This window comes from Brugia malayi (genome assembly GCF_000002995.4).
Source record: "Brugia malayi strain FR3 genome assembly, contig: Bm_v4_ChrX_scaffold_001, whole genome shotgun sequence".
In the NCBI taxonomy this organism is placed as follows: Eukaryota; Metazoa; Nematoda; class Chromadorea; order Rhabditida; family Onchocercidae; genus Brugia; species Brugia malayi.
The window spans coordinates 21074680-21093372 of NW_025062479.1; the positions used below are offsets into that span (position 1 = coordinate 21074680).

General features: G+C 30.0%; 2 protein-coding genes across 4 annotated transcripts; both read right to left on the reverse strand.

Moving 5' to 3' along the window:
* Positions 1-3897: 3897 nt before the first annotated feature.
* On the reverse strand, positions 3898-6823 carry Bm14824 (dehydrogenases, short chain protein 9, putative; the record flags this gene model as incomplete). 3 transcript variants are annotated; one of them, XM_001897775.1, is made up of 7 exons in its annotated part: positions 3898-4040; positions 4244-4400; positions 4662-4808; positions 5060-5272; positions 5625-5770; positions 6037-6223; positions 6743-6823. In XM_001897775.1, 7 exons carry the CDS (start codon positions 6821-6823, stop codon positions 3898-3900), a joined length of 1074 nt encoding a protein of 357 aa, XP_001897810.1. The 3 variants fall into 3 exon arrangements, with proteins under 3 accessions (XP_001897810.1, XP_042931547.1, XP_042931548.1); XM_043075613.1 differs by lacking the exons at positions 5625-5770; positions 6037-6223; positions 6743-6823 and having other exon boundaries at positions 5060-5269; XM_043075614.1 differs by lacking the exons at positions 4662-4808; positions 5060-5272; positions 5625-5770; positions 6037-6223; positions 6743-6823 and having other exon boundaries at positions 4244-4385.
* A 734-nt stretch (positions 6824-7557) lies between these two features.
* On the reverse strand, positions 7558-15757 carry Bm6354 (oxidoreductase, short chain dehydrogenase/reductase family protein; the record flags this gene model as incomplete). Its single annotated transcript, XM_043075615.1, has 21 exons — positions 7558-7670; positions 7981-8325; positions 8680-9052; positions 9384-9534; positions 9685-9836; positions 10165-10275; positions 10556-10699; positions 10954-11084; positions 11378-11420; positions 11576-11783; positions 12015-12107; positions 12176-12345; positions 12600-12750; positions 13160-13356; positions 13545-13733; positions 13900-14009; positions 14267-14360; positions 14659-14796; positions 14929-15027; positions 15248-15395; positions 15735-15757. The coding sequence occupies 21 exons, from the start codon at positions 15755-15757 to the stop codon at positions 7558-7560; spliced, it is 3183 nt and encodes a 1060-aa protein (XP_042931549.1).
* Between the last annotated feature and the right edge of the window lie 2936 nt (positions 15758-18693).

Genomic DNA, 18693 nt, shown 5'->3' on the forward strand with positions numbered 1-18693 from the left:
TTATGTGTATGAATTTCAGTTACTAAAAATGTTTACTAATCGTTGTTAATTTAACATTGCTGAAAGATTTATATTTCAATTTGAAAATTCTAATCTGAGATATTTTCCGTATATGGAACTGCAACTTCAAGATTAATCAATCAGAGTTAAATTGAACTGATTAAGCTACTGATTATCAGTTGATATCTTAACTGTTGAGAGATACGTGATTATTATTAGTCTTTTTGCTAAAAAGTGTAAATTTTGATGAGAATTCTTTGTTTTGTGTCTTATCATTTTATCAGTATCATCATTTTGAAGATATTTAACATAGAAAAAATTTCAAAAAACTTAGATCGATCAAATGTTTGCGAATAGGGCCGAAGAATTGAAGCATTATAAAGTGAAGCATATCATTATGGCCTGAAACAATAAAAGCTGAAAAATTATACCATTGTTTACAATCTGGAATGTTCAAATGTATAAATAAACTTAATTTTTCTTATTGAATTTCAATTTCATTTTAGAAAATAACAAATTTTATTTTTCTCTATTTCTCCTTTCCCATCCTCTTGTTTTAATTATTACATTGCACTAAACAAAATTAAGTTTGAATGAATTCCAAAATTAAATTTAAGAATGCAAAACATCTCATATTGAGTGCTCTTTCTCTCGCCATCTTGACTTGTTTCAAAATGTTCAATTATAATTCATGTAAAAATAGTCATAAAATTACCAATTGTTTGAAATTTAAAATTAGGAAATTTAAAAAATTTTTTGTTATTGAAAAAAAAAAAAGGAATGACATTATTTTCAAAAATGATTTATTTGTTGGAAAATGGAAAAATACAAAATAATTTCAACAAAATAGTTCAAATTGCAAAGAAAAAATGTAGAAGAATTTTGTATCCAACTGGCTTATTTTATGCTTCCGTAATTTTATGAACACTTCGTTTCTTTTTTCTTTTTTTTCGTTTCATTTTGGTTTAAAACATCCAATCAGCACTTAAAGTTGAAAAGGAAAGAAAAAAAAAAAAAAAAACGGATGCGAAATTGAAAAGCAAGCAGAGATAATAATAATAGATTGAAGATTATTGGATGAATTCAATTGAAACCAAAGTAATCGCACATTGATAAGCAACCTGAATTGACCTTATGTGAAGTAAAATTACTTTTGTTCCATTCTTTTTTTCTTTTTTCAAAAATTTTCATGCTGCGTACTGTCTATATAAGTTTATTGTAGGAGAAATATTAATTTAAAAAAAAATAAAAATACAAAAATAATTTAGTTTATCTTAGAAATAGAAAAGAAAAGGTTTATTAAACAATTTGAATAGTTGTAGCAGACAATACATTGTTGAAATTGAATGATCTATGAAAGTTTACTGGAAGTTTCATAAATTTATAGATATTCAAACAAAGAGAAAAAAAAAAGCACTTATAAATATATTCAAGCTATTTTAAATTACATACACTAAATTACTTGCACGCAAATACTTTAAGAGTAACAAGTTAAAAAAGAAAACTTATATAAATATCTGTTGAGGTTATTTTAAATTATTTATGGCAAATGCCTTCAAAAGCAAAAAGCATCATGTAAACTGCTTTTTTTTTTTTTTTTTTTTTTCACAAAAATGAATCATTTTTCATCTGTTATGAAATAAATATTTTGATAGCATTTAAAAAATGTCACATAAATAAAAGTAAATGAGAGGAAAAAGTGCCGAGCGTAGCAAATAGGTTTTCAGGAAAGATTTGAGTACACTCAATCAAACATTAGCATATATGCTTCCGTGTCATATAAAATTGAGAAATGGAAGAATGAATAAATGAAAATAAAGTAAAACAAAGTAAAGTAAAGTAATAATAATAATTATGATAGTAATAATTAATTATAGTAATAATTAATTTTATTATTAATTTATTTTATGTATTAGTTAAAGAATGAAAAATTAGCTTTATCCTCTGATTCTTTTTTGTTTTTTGTTGCTCTAACAGATTCATTAAAATTAAATTAAAAACATCAAAAAACAAAAAGTTAAAAAAAAAGATTAGTTGTCAGAAAATAATTACGTTGTTATATGCTAGAAAAGTAAAAAAAAAAGTTTATTCACGGGCATATAGAGCATTTAATTTTAACTTTTACTTACATTTAAAGTTTTTTTTTTTTTTTTTTTCACACAACAATATGAATCTCACTTTTTCTTTTTTATCTTCCGTTTTAGTTTCTTTTTCTTTTTTTTTTTCTTTCATCTAAAAGTTTAGTTATTGAATTGCAATGTTACGCGTTTTTATCATTTTTTATTTGCATTTATGCTTGCTTATAAGATGCATAAAAGCTTTTAATTTGCACTAAGAGAGAAATGAAATTTGATGTGATGAATTTTAACGAATTATTTAGTCCTATTTGATGCCACATCAAGATTAAAACTTACTCTATTGAGTAGCATTTTTTTTTTAAATTATTAATTTTACGTAAAAATTTACTGAAACAATTATTTTCATACCAATTATATTAATTATGGTAGCAAAAAATCAAAAAACTGTTAACAGAAAAAGAAAATTTAAATTTAATTCAACATTATATTATATTCTCACAGCTTAATTAATTAAAAGCTCCAAATGGTTAGCGCTGATTTGCATCGCTGAAGTTTTCATGCTGTACTCACATGAATTATCACAAAAAGAAGAAGAAAAAATGGTGTAAAAAATGAATTTGCAGAGGCACAATTATTTTCATACATTTTATTAAGCATAAAATAAGCTATAAATTATAAAGCATGTTTCAGATATCATTATTAGATAAAATAAATCCATCTGTTATTTACACTGCTACTAAAAAATGTGAAATATTTCTAACACTTTTAGTTTCCTTTTAACTCTGATGAAAATGAAATGCTGTAAATTTGGAATGAATCAGTTTTGCTATAAATAAAAATGTTTCATGTGATCAAATGTTAATAATGTCACCGATAGAAAAAATTTGATTTTTTTTAGCATGATAAACATCCAATGTTATTCTTTTTTGAAGAGCGCAATACGTACAGTATTGACATGACCGCTCTGCTCATTTACTAGGTTCATGCTGAATTTGAGTCGAGTTTAACAAGGGAAAGATAGAAAGACATATGAACAAATTTGATGGATAAAAAATATTCTACATAAAAAAAAAGATTGTCACACTGTTTTTCCCATATTTTCGAATTCTTTTTTTGCTACTAGTTATTTTTAATAAAATGATAAACAGTCTATTATACCTTCAGAAGTTTTAAACCATAATTATCTTAATTGTAACAAATAAATGATGAAATTTAGACAGTAAATATGTCTAAATTAATATAATTATCACTAATACAACAAGTAATGATTAATTGCAACAAATAAGGAGTTAACGATTATGATTAAAAAATTTGCAAGTATAATGTGTTCTAAAAATATAACTGCTTAATTAAGTTTATTTTATCTGTTCAATACAAATTAGATCAAATAGACAAACAAGAGAATGCAAAAATGTATTACATTTCGAGAGAATATGATCCTATCAAAAGAATAATGCATATTAACAAAGGTTAGACCGATAACTTCCTTCAAATTCAACATATTTCTTTTTTTTTCTTTTTTTTATTTCCAAAATACTTTACAACTACACTACTCGTATCCGTTTTTATTTCTAATAAAAAGCAACGACTAAGAATTATATTTGAACACTGCAAACAATGTAAATAAATTAATTTTACAGAATGTACAGAATTGATAACCTTTAAACTCTACGTTAGCTCCAATTTTTTTCTTGTCATTGTTTTGGAAAAGACATATCCCTGCTCATTTTAATATTTAGTAAAATTTAATAGTACCACAATCTGCAGCTTATTTGGATATGATTTCAAAAAAGACAAGTTTAATTTAAACAAATGCAATTTATAGCTTATAAAATTTATTGGATGACAAATGAAGAAATGTGGCTGGAATTTTCAAGAAGCTTGGTATTAATTTCGCTGCTGATGTGAATCCGAAGAAATCCAATGCAACGCTTACACTCCTCATATTTGAAGGGATTTTTCCTGAAAAGAAAAGGAAATAATGAAAATATAATGATAATGTGAAAATATTTGCACACATTATTCAATATAACATAATACACTTCAATCCATTGAAAATCATAGTTGAAAACTAAAAACAAGAATCAAAAGACTTCAAAGATTGCTATATCTAAAACCAAATAATTTCAAATAATCAAACCTAACAATGATAGTAAACAACTAACCATCATTATCAAGAAACATATATTCATTGCATAAATCACCCGTTAAAAGTACACATCCAGTTTTTTTTAATATTTGATAATCGCAAGCTAAGCATACCACGCCTCGTCCAACAAATTCAGGAGTTTCTCCTCTTTCTATCATACGCTCTATTTGAGCCTGCAGTTATTAAGTAACAGTGTTTGTCATAGTCACTAATTTTTAATATGCATGCAGAGTTCGTTTAATAGTGAAAGATTTTAGACATTGCTTTTCAAAACATGATATGACATTCAAGTGAAATGTGACTAGAAAGAAGTTAACATAAACAAGTGCCAAGGCCAAAACACTGAAGAAGTAAAAGAGATTTTTTATCAAGTACATATGAATTATTAAAAATACAAAGAAGTAAGATTTATACTGTAAAATAAAATTAAACACCTGAGGTATTTTCGTAAGTTTACTCAGCATTCCAGACCGCAACCAATCGTATGATTTTTCAGTCTTTACTGTTCCAGGCCATAATGATACCACCGCCACTTTATAATGTTTCAATTCTTCGGCCATATCCGCGGACATTTTATCGATCTAAGTTTTGAGAAAATTTTACAAGTTAAATGTCTTCAAAATGGTATATAAGACATATAAAACGATAAGACACAAAATAAAGAATTCTCATTAAATTTTACATGGAATTACTGAAATTATTAGTAAAAAAAAAAGCTGTAATAATCATATATCATAACAGTTAACACATCAACTGATAATCAGCTTGAATATATAAAGTCTTGAATGTATAAAGCTGTCAATGATCAATGTAAGCAAAAAAAAAAACATACAGCAGCTTTACCCACTCCATAGGGTACATTAAAAAAATATCGCACGCCAGCCGCTGAACTGATATTCACAATTAATCCTTTTTGGCGTGGAACCATAATGCGTGAAGCTAATACTGAGCAAATATAAACGTTTCGCAAACCAACATTATTTATTTCATCCCAAAATGATGGATGACATTCGAAGAATTTTTTGCCGACACTTTTTTCCATTGCCTGAAAAATTAAGTGTTCAGTAATTTTATATCAGTTCTCCTTTAATTAGCACTGATCTTTTCGCTGATCAATCTAAATCATAGATATCAAAATAAACATATGACTTCACCCATCAAGCAATCATTGCTAACTTAGAGAATAAAAAATTAGTAAAAGAAAAGTAAATGACAGATGGTCAGTCTCAAATATGTTCCTAAGCAGAACAAAAAAAAGCAACTGAATTCATATGCAACTGAAAACTAATGGTCAAGTAATTTAACAGTGAAAAATACCCGATATTTATTAATAACATACTAATCTCCAAAATACAATTATTTCTATACTTTATTTAACGTTCCCAACAAAAACATACAGCGGCTCCTGAAAAAGCATTATTGACCAACACATCCAATCGATTCTTCTCATCTTTCACAATTCTTTCAAAAAGTTCTTTAACTTCACCATCTTTACTATGATCGCAGTAAACTGCAATGGCTTTACCACCTCTGCTTGAAATTTCTGAAAATATTATAATTTTTTTTTTATTTAAGTTACATGAGAAGAAAATTATCACTTATTTTCCAAGTCATAATTCTTCTCTTATATGTTCCTATCTGCAACATGAGAGCTTACAACTTATTTATTGCAACATCACTATAACTACTGATAAATATTATCAGTTGAAGAATAAATAATGACAGAAAATCAAAAACTCTCTCATGCTTTTTTGCATGTATTGAAAAAGGTTGCAATTTCAACAAGAGGAAAATGAGACAAAACCTAACCATTAATGGTATCATGCAAAGTAGGTATAGTGGCAGGAGAACCCGGTTTCCGTCCCGAAATATATACCGTTGCACCAGCTTCAGCTAGCTGCAATGCTATACCTCTACCAACACCTCGCGCACCACCGGTTACCAAAGCAACCTGTCCACTCAATGGTTTTCCTTGTTTTGATGACTTATGCGAAGCCTGAAAGAATATGAATAAAGTCAATCAATATAATATATGAATAAAGTCAAATCAATACTTGCAACTTTATCTGAAATGATAAGGAATAAAAGTGAGCTAATTTTATAATGTATTTAGTTTCCCTAAAAAATTATAGTTAAACTCGCTTATCTAATATAAATAATAAATTAGATAACTTGATATTTTTTATCAAAAGTACAAAATAAAAGTAAATTTCTGCTATATTTGCATTCACTCTCCCTTTATTTGCTCATTCTCTATGTACACTGAACTACCGATACATGCATAAGGTTAAGACTAGACAACGGTACAAAGACTATGATTATCAAGATTGTTCTTAAAGACTTCCACAATTATGCAAATCTCTAATTGAATAAATCAGAACTGAATAGATCAGTAATTTTTAAAAGACTGTCTCTTTAATTCTCAACAAGCACCATATTACATGCATTGATAGTTGTGCTAGCTACTCTTCTCTTGCATTACGAAAAAAAAAAAAAAGTTAGAACGGTAAGCAACCCAGGCTATCGATTGTCGAAAGCAAGTGGGAAGCGAAGCAAACACCTTCTCACGACATAACCAGCGACCGAACGAACACATCCTGGAATACAGCACCAATGTATCGCATATTGGACCGGACCTGAGAACTGGACCACACCTTCTTGATGAAAGTACTGAGGTTGGTCACGAACTTCTCCATGTATATTCTTGTCAGGAATTCGTATGCAACAACAGAAACTTCTTTAGGCTGCCTAACTAGGAGAAGTACTGGAAATCACTTGGGCACTCAAACTTGGCTTCCTTTCTGAGATGAACCATGCAAGTTATTAGGGTAATAGTGACCTACTTTTCTTTCCATTTTTCAAACAACCTTTATTTCATGGTTGTCAAGCACGAAATAAGCAGAAACTACCAGTATAAATCTCACAATAAAGTACAAAGTACAAGCATTTCGTACAGTACCAACGAAACAAAAAGATAACAAGCAATCCATCATTGATTAGATAACAATTTAACTGAACTGACTGGTAAAAATAATCATTCTTCACAAAAGCTTAATTTTACTAAGTCTCACATAAATTAAAAACATAAACATAGCATAAATGTCGGAAAGAATTAAACAGTATAAGAAAAAAAACGGAAGAGTATAAAATCTTATCGAAAATCACGGCAAGATATAAGTAATAAATTGTTAGGTATGAAATGTGCGTATAATATTAAACAAGTTAATTAGAAGTGACTCAAACGAGTCTGTACTATGTGCCTTTTTTTTTCTTTTTCATTATGACAGTCTTTTTTTCTCCAGTAATAAATGAATAGGTAAAAGCTTAATATTATTCTTCGTTGATCTTCTTTGATGAATTCAGAACTGCCATTTGGAAAGAAGCACATGCTTGAGAAAAAGAGAGTAATTGTTCATTGCTAAATTTCTTTATTGGGCATTTACCTGAAATAATATGATATGAAAATTCTTTTGGGATCTTGAAAAACTCAAACTATTCCCACTAATTTAATTTTAATGAAAAGAGTCCCTTAGGCAAGCTGGCCATTCACAAGTGACGTTAAACAAATAGTGAGTTATGATCTAGGTTGTGAACCGATTTTATGGATAACATAGAGCGTAGTTTGAATACGAATGTTTCAGAATGAATTTCGCCTAGATTAGTTTTTAATTTAATAATTATTAAGTGTTAGGTGGTCTTATAACGAACTCATCAAAAATCAGTAAAATATTAAAACGCTGTTGGCAAAGATACCTGCTACTGCTGCAACAACTGAATCCTCAAGAAATATACGATATGCGTTTCTGAGAAAATCATTCACATCATAAAGTTTATCCGCATCTCCTCCTAGCTTCATGTTATTCATATTGTTATTTTCCCTTGATTCACTGCTTTCAATACTTTTATCCGACAACTTTTCCGATGACTTCATAGCTAGCTTTTCTTCTCCATTGTCATGTTCTGATAAGGATGAAGAGCCTACACAATTGTGTGCATCGCTTTTCTCCAATGCAATCATCGATACTGAGTCATCATTATTTACTGGTTTATGACTCCTTACGAAGGGATGAAGAAAACCAAATCGAGACCGATTGTTACCTAGAACAAACCATTTAAAAAATGAATTATAGATCATTATATTTAGACGCACATAAGAACATCTAATATCAGAAATCATTTTTTTTTTTTCACGAGCTTAAGAATTGACTGATTTGATACTACAATGAGTTTTTAAAATTATAAAGTAAGGGATTAATTTGCTAAATTTCTGAAATGATCGCATATATTATGGTTGAGATGAGCTGCTAGCACCAGTTAGACATAGTAGCCTATATCGTCCTACAAAAGCGGTACCAAGAACAGATAGCTTGGAAGACAAATCTATTTAAATAGCATGATGCGTTAGAGTAATGTAACATAAACAAAAAAAAAAAAAAAAAAAAAAATAGCAACCTTGTTCTTGGTTCTTTTGACTAATTTCCAAATCTGGTTCTTTCGGACAATTAACCATTTCATCGGTTTCATCGTTAACCAAACGTTTGACTGAACAAGGTGTAAATCGGTTGAAACCATTTTGGAACGGATTCACATAACTTTGTTCAGTTGAGGTTTTGCTAACTTTATTTTCGAAAGCTCCAGAGACTGTTTTATTTAATGCTTCAGGAACATCAGCAATCAGCGGCTCTTGCACTGTTACAGGAGAAAGTGCCTTATATTTGTCAGTAGGTTGGAGATTAACTTTCTTCAAGCAATCAGACGGCGAATTCACTGGACGTTTCATGATTTTCTCCAGTTCAATGGCATCCTCTTTGCTTACCATATTCTTCTAGAATAAAATTCACATTTCCACAATAAATTAAAAAACATTCTGCAAATTTCAATTCTGACAAAAATTAAATACCTTTTAACTCGTTTTATTCAAGAGAGATGGAGACAGGAAGTAATACCAATGAGGTCATGACCACATTGGTATTATTTCAGAACAAATTACTTTGCATATAATGCATGTAACAGAGCTCGACAGCTATGAGAAACATATTATTTCATCTATATATCATTACAGATTTTTAATAAGGGCAACACGGGAATGCGAACAGTTCTAGTGATTGTCTTCAATCAAAATTCTCCCGCCAATTCTTTTTAATAAGAAAAAGTACCATTCTGAAATGATCTTCAAGTGCTCGCAGAAAACGACTCAATTTCGGGTCCCTAAATGGAAATGTTTCAATATCCTCCTCTGACATACAGGCCAAATCACCAACAGTTGCAACACCACGTGACTTCATTAGGGATCGCAGAGCAAGAGAACTGAAATGATATTTCAAATTCAGTTCATAAAATCAAAAAATATAGTCGCATTATCCTGAAAAAAAATTCAGTTTTTAGCCGAGATTTTTTATAATGAAATATCCTCTAATCATTACTAAAAGAAATTATTACAAGCATTGGGAGTCATACCTCATTGTTGGAGCCAATTTGAGATATATTTGTGGTGGAATCAATTCCTCTGACCCGACTAGTGGCGGAAAAACTGCATCAAGAGGATTTTTGTTGGTAGGTAGTATAGATGATCGTTTTGAAGGCGAAGTTGGTTCAGAACGCTTAACGGGCTGGAAAATGTTCATTAAAAAGACAATTCCTGCAAACTCAGTTTAACTTTGTACAGTTTTTGTATAGTTTGTACAAATTAAATCTTCCTTTAATTAAAGCAAACGCAAACCTTTATCTTTCATTTGATTACAAATGCTGGCCTTCCACTTCTACTTAGCCAAATTTAAAAAGTTTAAGAATCGAAACATTAGATCAAAAACTTTGAGTCAGAAACTTAGCAAATCTTAAAAATTTTCGTAATACACCTTTTTTCTTGATGATCTACATTTCTAAATTAATAAATTAGATAAAAAGTATGCTGAAGATATTGAAAAACGGAAAAATTACCGCTAATCCAAAAAATAACGAGTTCCTGGATCGTCGAAAAATTTTTCTGCGTGGAAGACCATAAATATCATCATCGTCTAGAGTTGACGCATCGAAGTGCACACGTTTGCACTTAATATCTCATTATTTATCAATAAAACTGATCATTAATCAATACAGCATAGCTTATAATAATAATTCGGCCCTATTGTGAGACCATATTCTTGTCGAAATGGAATCATGCCACCACCACCACCACACTGTCCACAACTCTGTTCACTTTTAGCAACATTTCATCACTTATAGATAAAATAATTCAGAAAACGGAAATTTGCTGAGAAATTCTTTCCTTATTGTCAGATCTCCTAGTTTTACATGTCTTAAAAATTTTTTCTTTCAAATACAGTATTACCTTTTTTGCACTGGCTGAAAAAAACTTGATCGTCGGATAAGTTGAACTTCCTTCACACTTTTTCAAGATACTGTTTGGTGTTTTCAATAATTCATCTCCACTCTCCTTTCGGCTCGCATTTTCCAAATTTGATTCTGCGTTTTCCTGAAGCTTAAGGAATTCTTTCTTTTGTCACAAACTTACACCTTGAAAATAGATTCAAATTTCTAACGCCATTTCTAACGCCTTAAATGTTGATGCGAGAAACAGTTCTTTCGTCATCAAAACCAGATCAATGCTTATAATGAAGCTAAACATGGTCAAGCCTTTAAATCTTAAAAAAATAAAATGGTTTCAATTTCCCATAAACATAAGGAAGTTTCTAACTTTTACAAAAAAAAAATACCACAAAAAATTACAGGAGTTTTACATCTTATCGAAAGTCTCGGCTCTTCCAAAATGTTTCGCTCCGTGTCTTTGACACGTTCATCTAATAAGACCGACGCTAATTTACTGTCGTTGTTTTCGGCACAGGTTTGATTCTGAAGATCTAAAATGTGCGAGCATGTTTTAAGATTTGAAAAGTTTCTGAGTAGTAGCTTATAAGTGGTGATTTTTTCTCTTAAGTCATGATTTCTCTGTTCTACTTTGTTCTTACTTTAGATAAAGTATATAGATTGAAAAACCTACATAACATTTTAATTTAAATTATTTCTCACCAAGTAGTAGCTTACACATCACTAAGGGTATAAATTTTTCGATATCAAATTTCTTTATAACCCTGTTATTTGAAGCGACGAAAAAGAAGCGACAAGAAAAAGATGAATTTTGTAAAACACTAACCAGAAGATATGTTTTCGCACACAGTTTCATTATTCTGTCTGTCCTAAACAAATTTTTGGACTAAGAAAATTGAGGAAATCTGAGAAAATAATAAACTGAACTTCAGTCTCGAATTTTAATAGATCAAAGCGAATGTCCACATTAAGATTACGCAAGCTTTTTAATACATTAAATTATTACGAGATTCATAGACCAAACCTCTAAGATTATGAAATTTTTTACTGTGGTTTTGCCATCATTGATGTCACCACCGACTAGATTTTTCCTATGGTTATCACTTTCGTTAATATTTCCACTGAGCTGATTTTTAGATTGAACACAAGTATTTGAGGGACCTATACGATTGTATTCAACATCGCATTTCTTTACCAGTGATGTTGTTTTTGGAGTTTCCATTGTCGATGAACTGGAATTTGATATTTTCTCATCTGTGAATTTACATTAATATACATCCTTAACATACAGATGATCAATTTGAGCTTAGAAATATTATCAGGTTACCTTTCTCTCCATCTTTATTTTGCTTTAATCAAGAAATCTAATTTCAATTTCCGCCACGTAAAAATATAGTTGGCTATGTTACCACATTTACATTCTAATTATCTTTGAAATCCATATATGTTAAGAACAAACAAACTTTTCTTGCGAAGAGTTATCAGTATATCCCGGTGGAATGCGTGCCGCTAAATCAACCGATTGACTTTCTTCAGTAAGACATAACAAACTATCACTGAAACAAACAAGTGTTATCAAATGCTCACTTTTTTTTTATGTTTAGTATATGCAATTTTTTCTAACCTTCTTTCCATTAGTTTTTCTTTCTGATGATCAGTTAACTGCATTTTCTTCTCAGAATGCGATGAGTTAATAACTATATATTTATCCATACTTTCATCTTTCACGTGCTTCAGCGTTCTGCACTTTGAAACTGAGGGCTTTGTTCTCTCCATAGGCGACTGTTTAAAGTACTATAAAGAAAAAATAAATCTTCTGTCATAAATATAGCCACAGAAACTTAAAATCACGATGTTGCAAGTACAATAATTTGTTGATAACATAAACCTAGGATCAAAAAAATTCGAAACAAAAATTCGAACAAAACAGTAGGTAGGGCATGTATGGATGTGGTGCTGAACTGAACGGCAAGAACTCAAAACATAACACGGCTTAAGGAAATAAAATGAGAAATGCATAATTGCATAACTCTGACTATTTGACTAACATTTTCATTTACAGTGTCGTTACTTTCATCCATGGAGGAGCCAAGATTTGTATCACAAGATATTGACGTTTTTGAATTATCCAGTATCGAAAAATCTTGTTGTCCAGAGACGAAACTTATCGGTGTATATTTGGCCTGCTCCAGAGCAGTACTGAAGAATAAATTACAAGAAAAATAATTAAATACCGAATAGTTTTTTTGCATCTCATATAATTTTAATCCAGTTTGCTCAGCAATAAATATACTTCAACCAGTCATCTCTTAGAATGAATAGGTTCAAGATATCTGAAGTGCCTTTTTTACATTTTAGTTTAAAAAAAACATGAAAAGAATTCATATATGTTAAACAAGAGTAGAAGGAGTTACCAAATAACAACAACAAGATTATCTTCGATTACAAACATCTCTAAGATGAGAAAACAACACGTCCATGAAAAGAAGGAACGGAAGAATGGGAATAGAAAAATTAACGGGAGGCTGAACTTTCTTGGAAACAATGACTGGAAAAATGCAACCAAGAAGTGTAAAACGATTCAAGAAAACCCCAAATGAAAACCAACTTTAGCTCATCTACAATATCAAGATGACTTGCATGACCGAATGTTTGCTGCCAGAAATTGACAAGATATTGACGTAAACGTGATATGCGCAGTCCCTTAATGAAGATTGGCTCCAACTGGCCAAGCAATGAAGAGTCGTATGGTCCCGAGTAATGTTTTTTCAGAGTAGTTAGAGCTGTTTTGACCAACACAATAACCTTGAAAATGAAAATCTTTGGATATAATTAAAGTCAAAGTCAGTGACTGGCTAGTATCAGCTATACTAAAATACCAGCGCGATCCTAACCTGAGATTTGCAATTTTAAGAAATTTTTCGCCAAGTTACTTCATCGACATAAAATTTTCATTAGTTGTAACTTCATATCAAGTCATTAATTACACTAACATTTGTTTGGCATTTGCAAAATATCCGACAACTTTTTTCCGTCATCAAAGTAAGGTAGCCGCTTATGAATTCAGACAGAGCACCAATGACGAACAAAATGTGTGCTGGTTTAGCCATCAGGGATACTAGACTTGTCGCTGCTTCCAAAATGTTTAATATGGATTTCGACATTAATTCAAGAGTAATGCCCTAAAAAATCAATTATGAGAACAGTCAAAGTTTTTACAAAACCCGAATTTTCCCGAGAATTACTAGTGGAGACTTAAATAGCAAAAGTACTCAAACAATTGCAATTTTCATTCTTTTTTGGAATGAAGACAAAATGTCTATTAGAAACGCTTGATACTGGACTTACAGCTTGTCTATCAGCATACTTGAGAAGCGCTTCAACTGAACGCTTTCGAATTTCAATTAGCAGCTTGCAGAAACAATCAAGGATGTTCCCTTTTCCGGACAAATCGAAGTCTGAAAATAGAATTCGCATCCTCAATCCATAACTGTTATGCATATTCTTAGAAATGCTATGAAGTTCGTCTAAATTTCGTTGTAAAGTTTTTTCTTTTCTTTTTTTTTTTTTTTCATTGTCTAAGTGTTCATTGTAAGGATAACGTAATGTTAGTTTTTCCGTTAAAAAATGTTCTAATCAAGTTTTCATGAAACAAAATTGAAACAGATTTCCCTGCAAAGAAAATAAAAATGTGAAATGAAAGGAAAAACCAGACCTCCAACAAAAACGTCACTAAGGCTATCATAATTAAAGTACTCAATCTGAGCACGAATTATTTGCGAGCAAACGAAAAGTAGCCGACAATCCATCTGAAATAAGCCAAAGATTTGTAATGTATAAAATGACGGATGAACTTCCAAATTCTCTACAAGATTATGTACTCAAATAAGCCAAGCTACTACTATCTTAACCACCACTTTATAGTTTAATTTTAAATTCATTTACTCAAAAAGCAAAAACAAATCTGCATAGAATACTCAAGTATATTTTGGAATAACTAATATAAATACAATCCCTCTTTCTACAAATATACTTATATCTTAGATCTCTTAGAGATCTAACAAAGTGGATAAAAATGAATAAATAAATTTGAAATGTTTGAAAAACCTCGCATGTAATTAATTGCCTTATTTGGTGTGCTAGTTTAATAGCAAATGTACAACACCGAATAGAATCTTGAGAACACGCATCAATGACAGCATCATAAATATTCTCCCAAGCTTCGAATACGTGTATCATATTTCGCTGAAATAAAGCGAAGATGAATACATAATCAAGCAAGCAAGAGAAATTAAACTTTTGGAATATTATTTTAGACGATATCACTTCATAAATGGAACTACTGAATTTTTATAGTTTGAAAGATAGAAAAATTACCGGTCTCACAGAGAACTCATTATTTATCTTGATTTTCATGGGAGCCAGTAAAATGGTTTCAGCTAACTGAAGGCACACTTCGGAACGCATTTCGTCATCCTGAATAATCGTGTTTGGTTCGATGTTAATTTTAAGCAGAATGGATGAAAAAGCTATATATTATCACTCATAACCATGCGCAAAGTAAGGACTTGCCAGAAGATTAATTACAAAATGTTTCAATGCGCACAATTCCAAAAAGACTTGAAAAATTAACTTAAATGTGAAGTTCATGATTTGTTTATGAAAATGACAAAAAATGCACGAGGAGAAAAATCACCTTTAACTGACAAAAATTATGGGCAGTTTTCATCCAAGAAGTAGTTGCTTCTTCCCATGTCTCGAGATTTTCGATCGTATCAATGGATATATCATTGAATAAGTCAACTTTGTCGTTCTTATTAAATCTATTACCCTTATTCCGTGACCTAAACCGATTGGAAATGAGAAAAAGACTTAATCAAGTTGATCGATGAACCGTGATAAACCAATAACAATAAGTAAGTCATAAACGAGAAATTCAAATAAATCTCCGTTATTTAAGCCTTTCAATCTTAAATCACTGCAATATATTTTTTATATTTGTTAAATATATTTTGTTCACCATACGTACTATCCACTTAAGAATACCATCCTTCTAGAAAACGGTCAAAGAGTGACCTTCGCGATTTCTGACTTTAAATGGTCAGTTGAAAGAGACATGTTCCAATTACTAGTTAGAATACTCAAGGAACAAATGACAAACAGACAAATAGAGAAAATTTTACTTTTGCTTGTTTGATTTTGCCATCGGAATTCTCCAAGCTTTCTCTCTATCTGAAAAGAAATAAAGTCGAGACAAATACTCATCTAAATTTTACTTACCATTACTCCCGACACCTCCCAAAGTTAATCTTCCCTCATGAAGCTATCAACCTGAAATACACCCCCCAACCCCGCCATATACTCAACAAGAATTCAACAAAATTTAAATAACTGACATAGCGCCATTTCTTATTTATGACCACAATGAGAAATTAGGCACCACCCACCGATGAATGAACAGAATAGGACAGTATGAAATAAAGAGTGGTGATGATAAGATAGAACGAAGTAGGGTGGATGAAATGGAATAAAATAATATGAGACAGGATAGAATGGAAAAGAGTACGACGAAATGGAATAGAATAGAGTAGTGGGAGAGAGATAAAATGGAATAGGATAGATTAGAGAGGATAAGATAGAATTAAGATGACATGATATGATTTTAAAATTGGTATAAGCGCGAAGAAGGGTTTATGATGTATTCGAAGTCTCTTTGATGAATTGTAAGTTAATTTCAAGAATGACAAAAGTGGAAATTTGTATGTCATCTAAAACCGCTAATTGTTTTAAGCAGTTTTTGTTCAGTTTTCTTTTCCACGTCTTTCCAAGACCAACTTAGGTAATTGCAAACTTGGTCGAATGATTAGTACTATAAGCAAATATTGCGAGATTTCAGTTTGTATCCAAGAATAGCAGAGAAATATTGCCAAATTTAGATCTGTTGATCGATTATTAAGTTTAATTATCGTCACTGGCTAGTTAACCTTTTTTTTTTTGTTTGATAAAAAATATTTTCAAACGCTAATGTTGCAAAAAAAGAGAAAGGGAATGAGATAGATGAAATGATCAGTCATTCTAATTCTGACCAGACCTGTGATTTCCATTTAACAGACAAATTTTGGGTTATACAAAAAAGAAAAAAAAAACCTTAGATAATCCTTGAAATCAAATAACATTAAGACATCACATGATATTGAAATTTTTACCCTTTTAAATTTCACAGTAATGATATATGACCTGCATTTAGATATTGAATATTTTTTAAATGTCAAACATTTTGCATGATTGGCTAAACTTTATTAAATGGAAAGCCATTTTGCTGAAACACCCAATTATTTATTTATCTATTTTTTTCATTAACAAGGAAAGCATTTGAATTTAAAATATTTAAAAGCTGTTTATTTTCAATTGGGCTTCCAACTATAGTGTATATCATCTGATATGCTAATTATTGTTATCAAATGATTTGTCATCACTAACTTTTATTAAAATACAATTTAGTGAGCAAGTTGCACTGATACATTCAGGTAGGCATATATCAATGATACAGTTAGATAAATGAACCTAAAAAATTTTCTCGCACTATCGCAAGTGTATTCCCAAGTCTAATTTTCATAACAATTGAAGGATGGCAGTATCATTGATAGAGTGAAATGAATCATTCGATGTAACCGTAATTTGAGCTGTAGAAGAAGGTTTTCTACAAATGATAGCTCACTGACAATGCACCACAAGTTTGTCTGTCTGTCTCTCCCTCTGTCTCTGTCTCCCTCCTTCTCTCTCCCTCTCTCTCTGTCTAAAAGGTTATCAACGAAGGACACAAAATGATTTGTCACTTGTTATAATATTTTGTAGGAACACAACTCGTTCAGATTCCAAAGGGTTCTTATTTTAACAGCGCAGTTAACATACAATGCGGTAGAATTTTTTAACTTCAGTTTAAAAAAAAAAGTGACAATGATTGGTCAGATAGGATAGAATTAATGTCTGTTAATTTAAGTTTGAAATTAATTAAATTAAATTGAAGATTTAATGAAAATTGATGATTCCGATTAAATTTAAAATAGGTAAATACAATGTATATTACAAATTACATCAATTTCGTGATTGTTTAGAATTTGTTGAAATCCAAAATATTTTTCATTATACTATGTCCCTTTTATTGATTTGCGCATTTTGTGCTATCACTTTCTGATGTATTTGTTTTGGTTCTCATTCCCAATTATTTTTCTTTGCCACATATCACTATCATTATCATCATCATCGTCATCATCATCTCCCGACATTTGCATTTTTCAAATTACAAAAGAAAAGAAGGCAGTGAATTTTAAGGTTGTTGAAGAATGTCATTCTTCTCATATTCCATCAAAATTTATTTTCCACAGAAGTATAACCATAGAAACTTATTTGCAATGATCTTTGTGGAGCAATTTTAATAAATAATCTTAAAATTAATTATATAAAGCGTGTTCTTTTTTTTTCATTTGCATCAGCTTTACCTTTTTTTTTTTCTGATCGAATTCTTTGGTCTTAGTTATTTCTAAAAATAAAACACTTGTTTTTTTTTTTTTTTTTTTTTTTTTTCTATTTATTTAAACTATTCAATATTCAATCCTTATGAAATTTTAAACTTTTAGGAAAAGAAGTTTTCAGAAAAATTTTTTTGTGAAATTTTCTTTATGATATGATTATTAACCATACTGCTTCAATAAAACTTAGAAAAACTGTCTGGCTCATTATTTAAGGAGAAATTAGAATTATTCCTCATAATGGTCCAAACATATATTTCAAAGTAGATAGACCATTTTTTTTTTCTCCTTGACAGATAATACTATTTGAATTAGATTGAAATAATTTTCAATGATCCAAATCAGTAAGATGTTTCTTTATATCATTTTTTTATCATATGTTCTTTCGTTTTTCTTTTCTTTTCTTTTTTTTTTTGATTTATATTTGAAATTTATGTTTTAATGAAAAAAAAATAAAAAATAAATGTTTGGAAAGAAACATTGTCTTCAAATGAAAAGAATTTCATTCATTTTGACAATTTTTCATTGTAAAATCCACTTCCTTTCTCTCAATTAGCTAACAACAAATCTATTTGCAAATCTTTTTAATGCCACAAAATTTTCTAAGTAATTT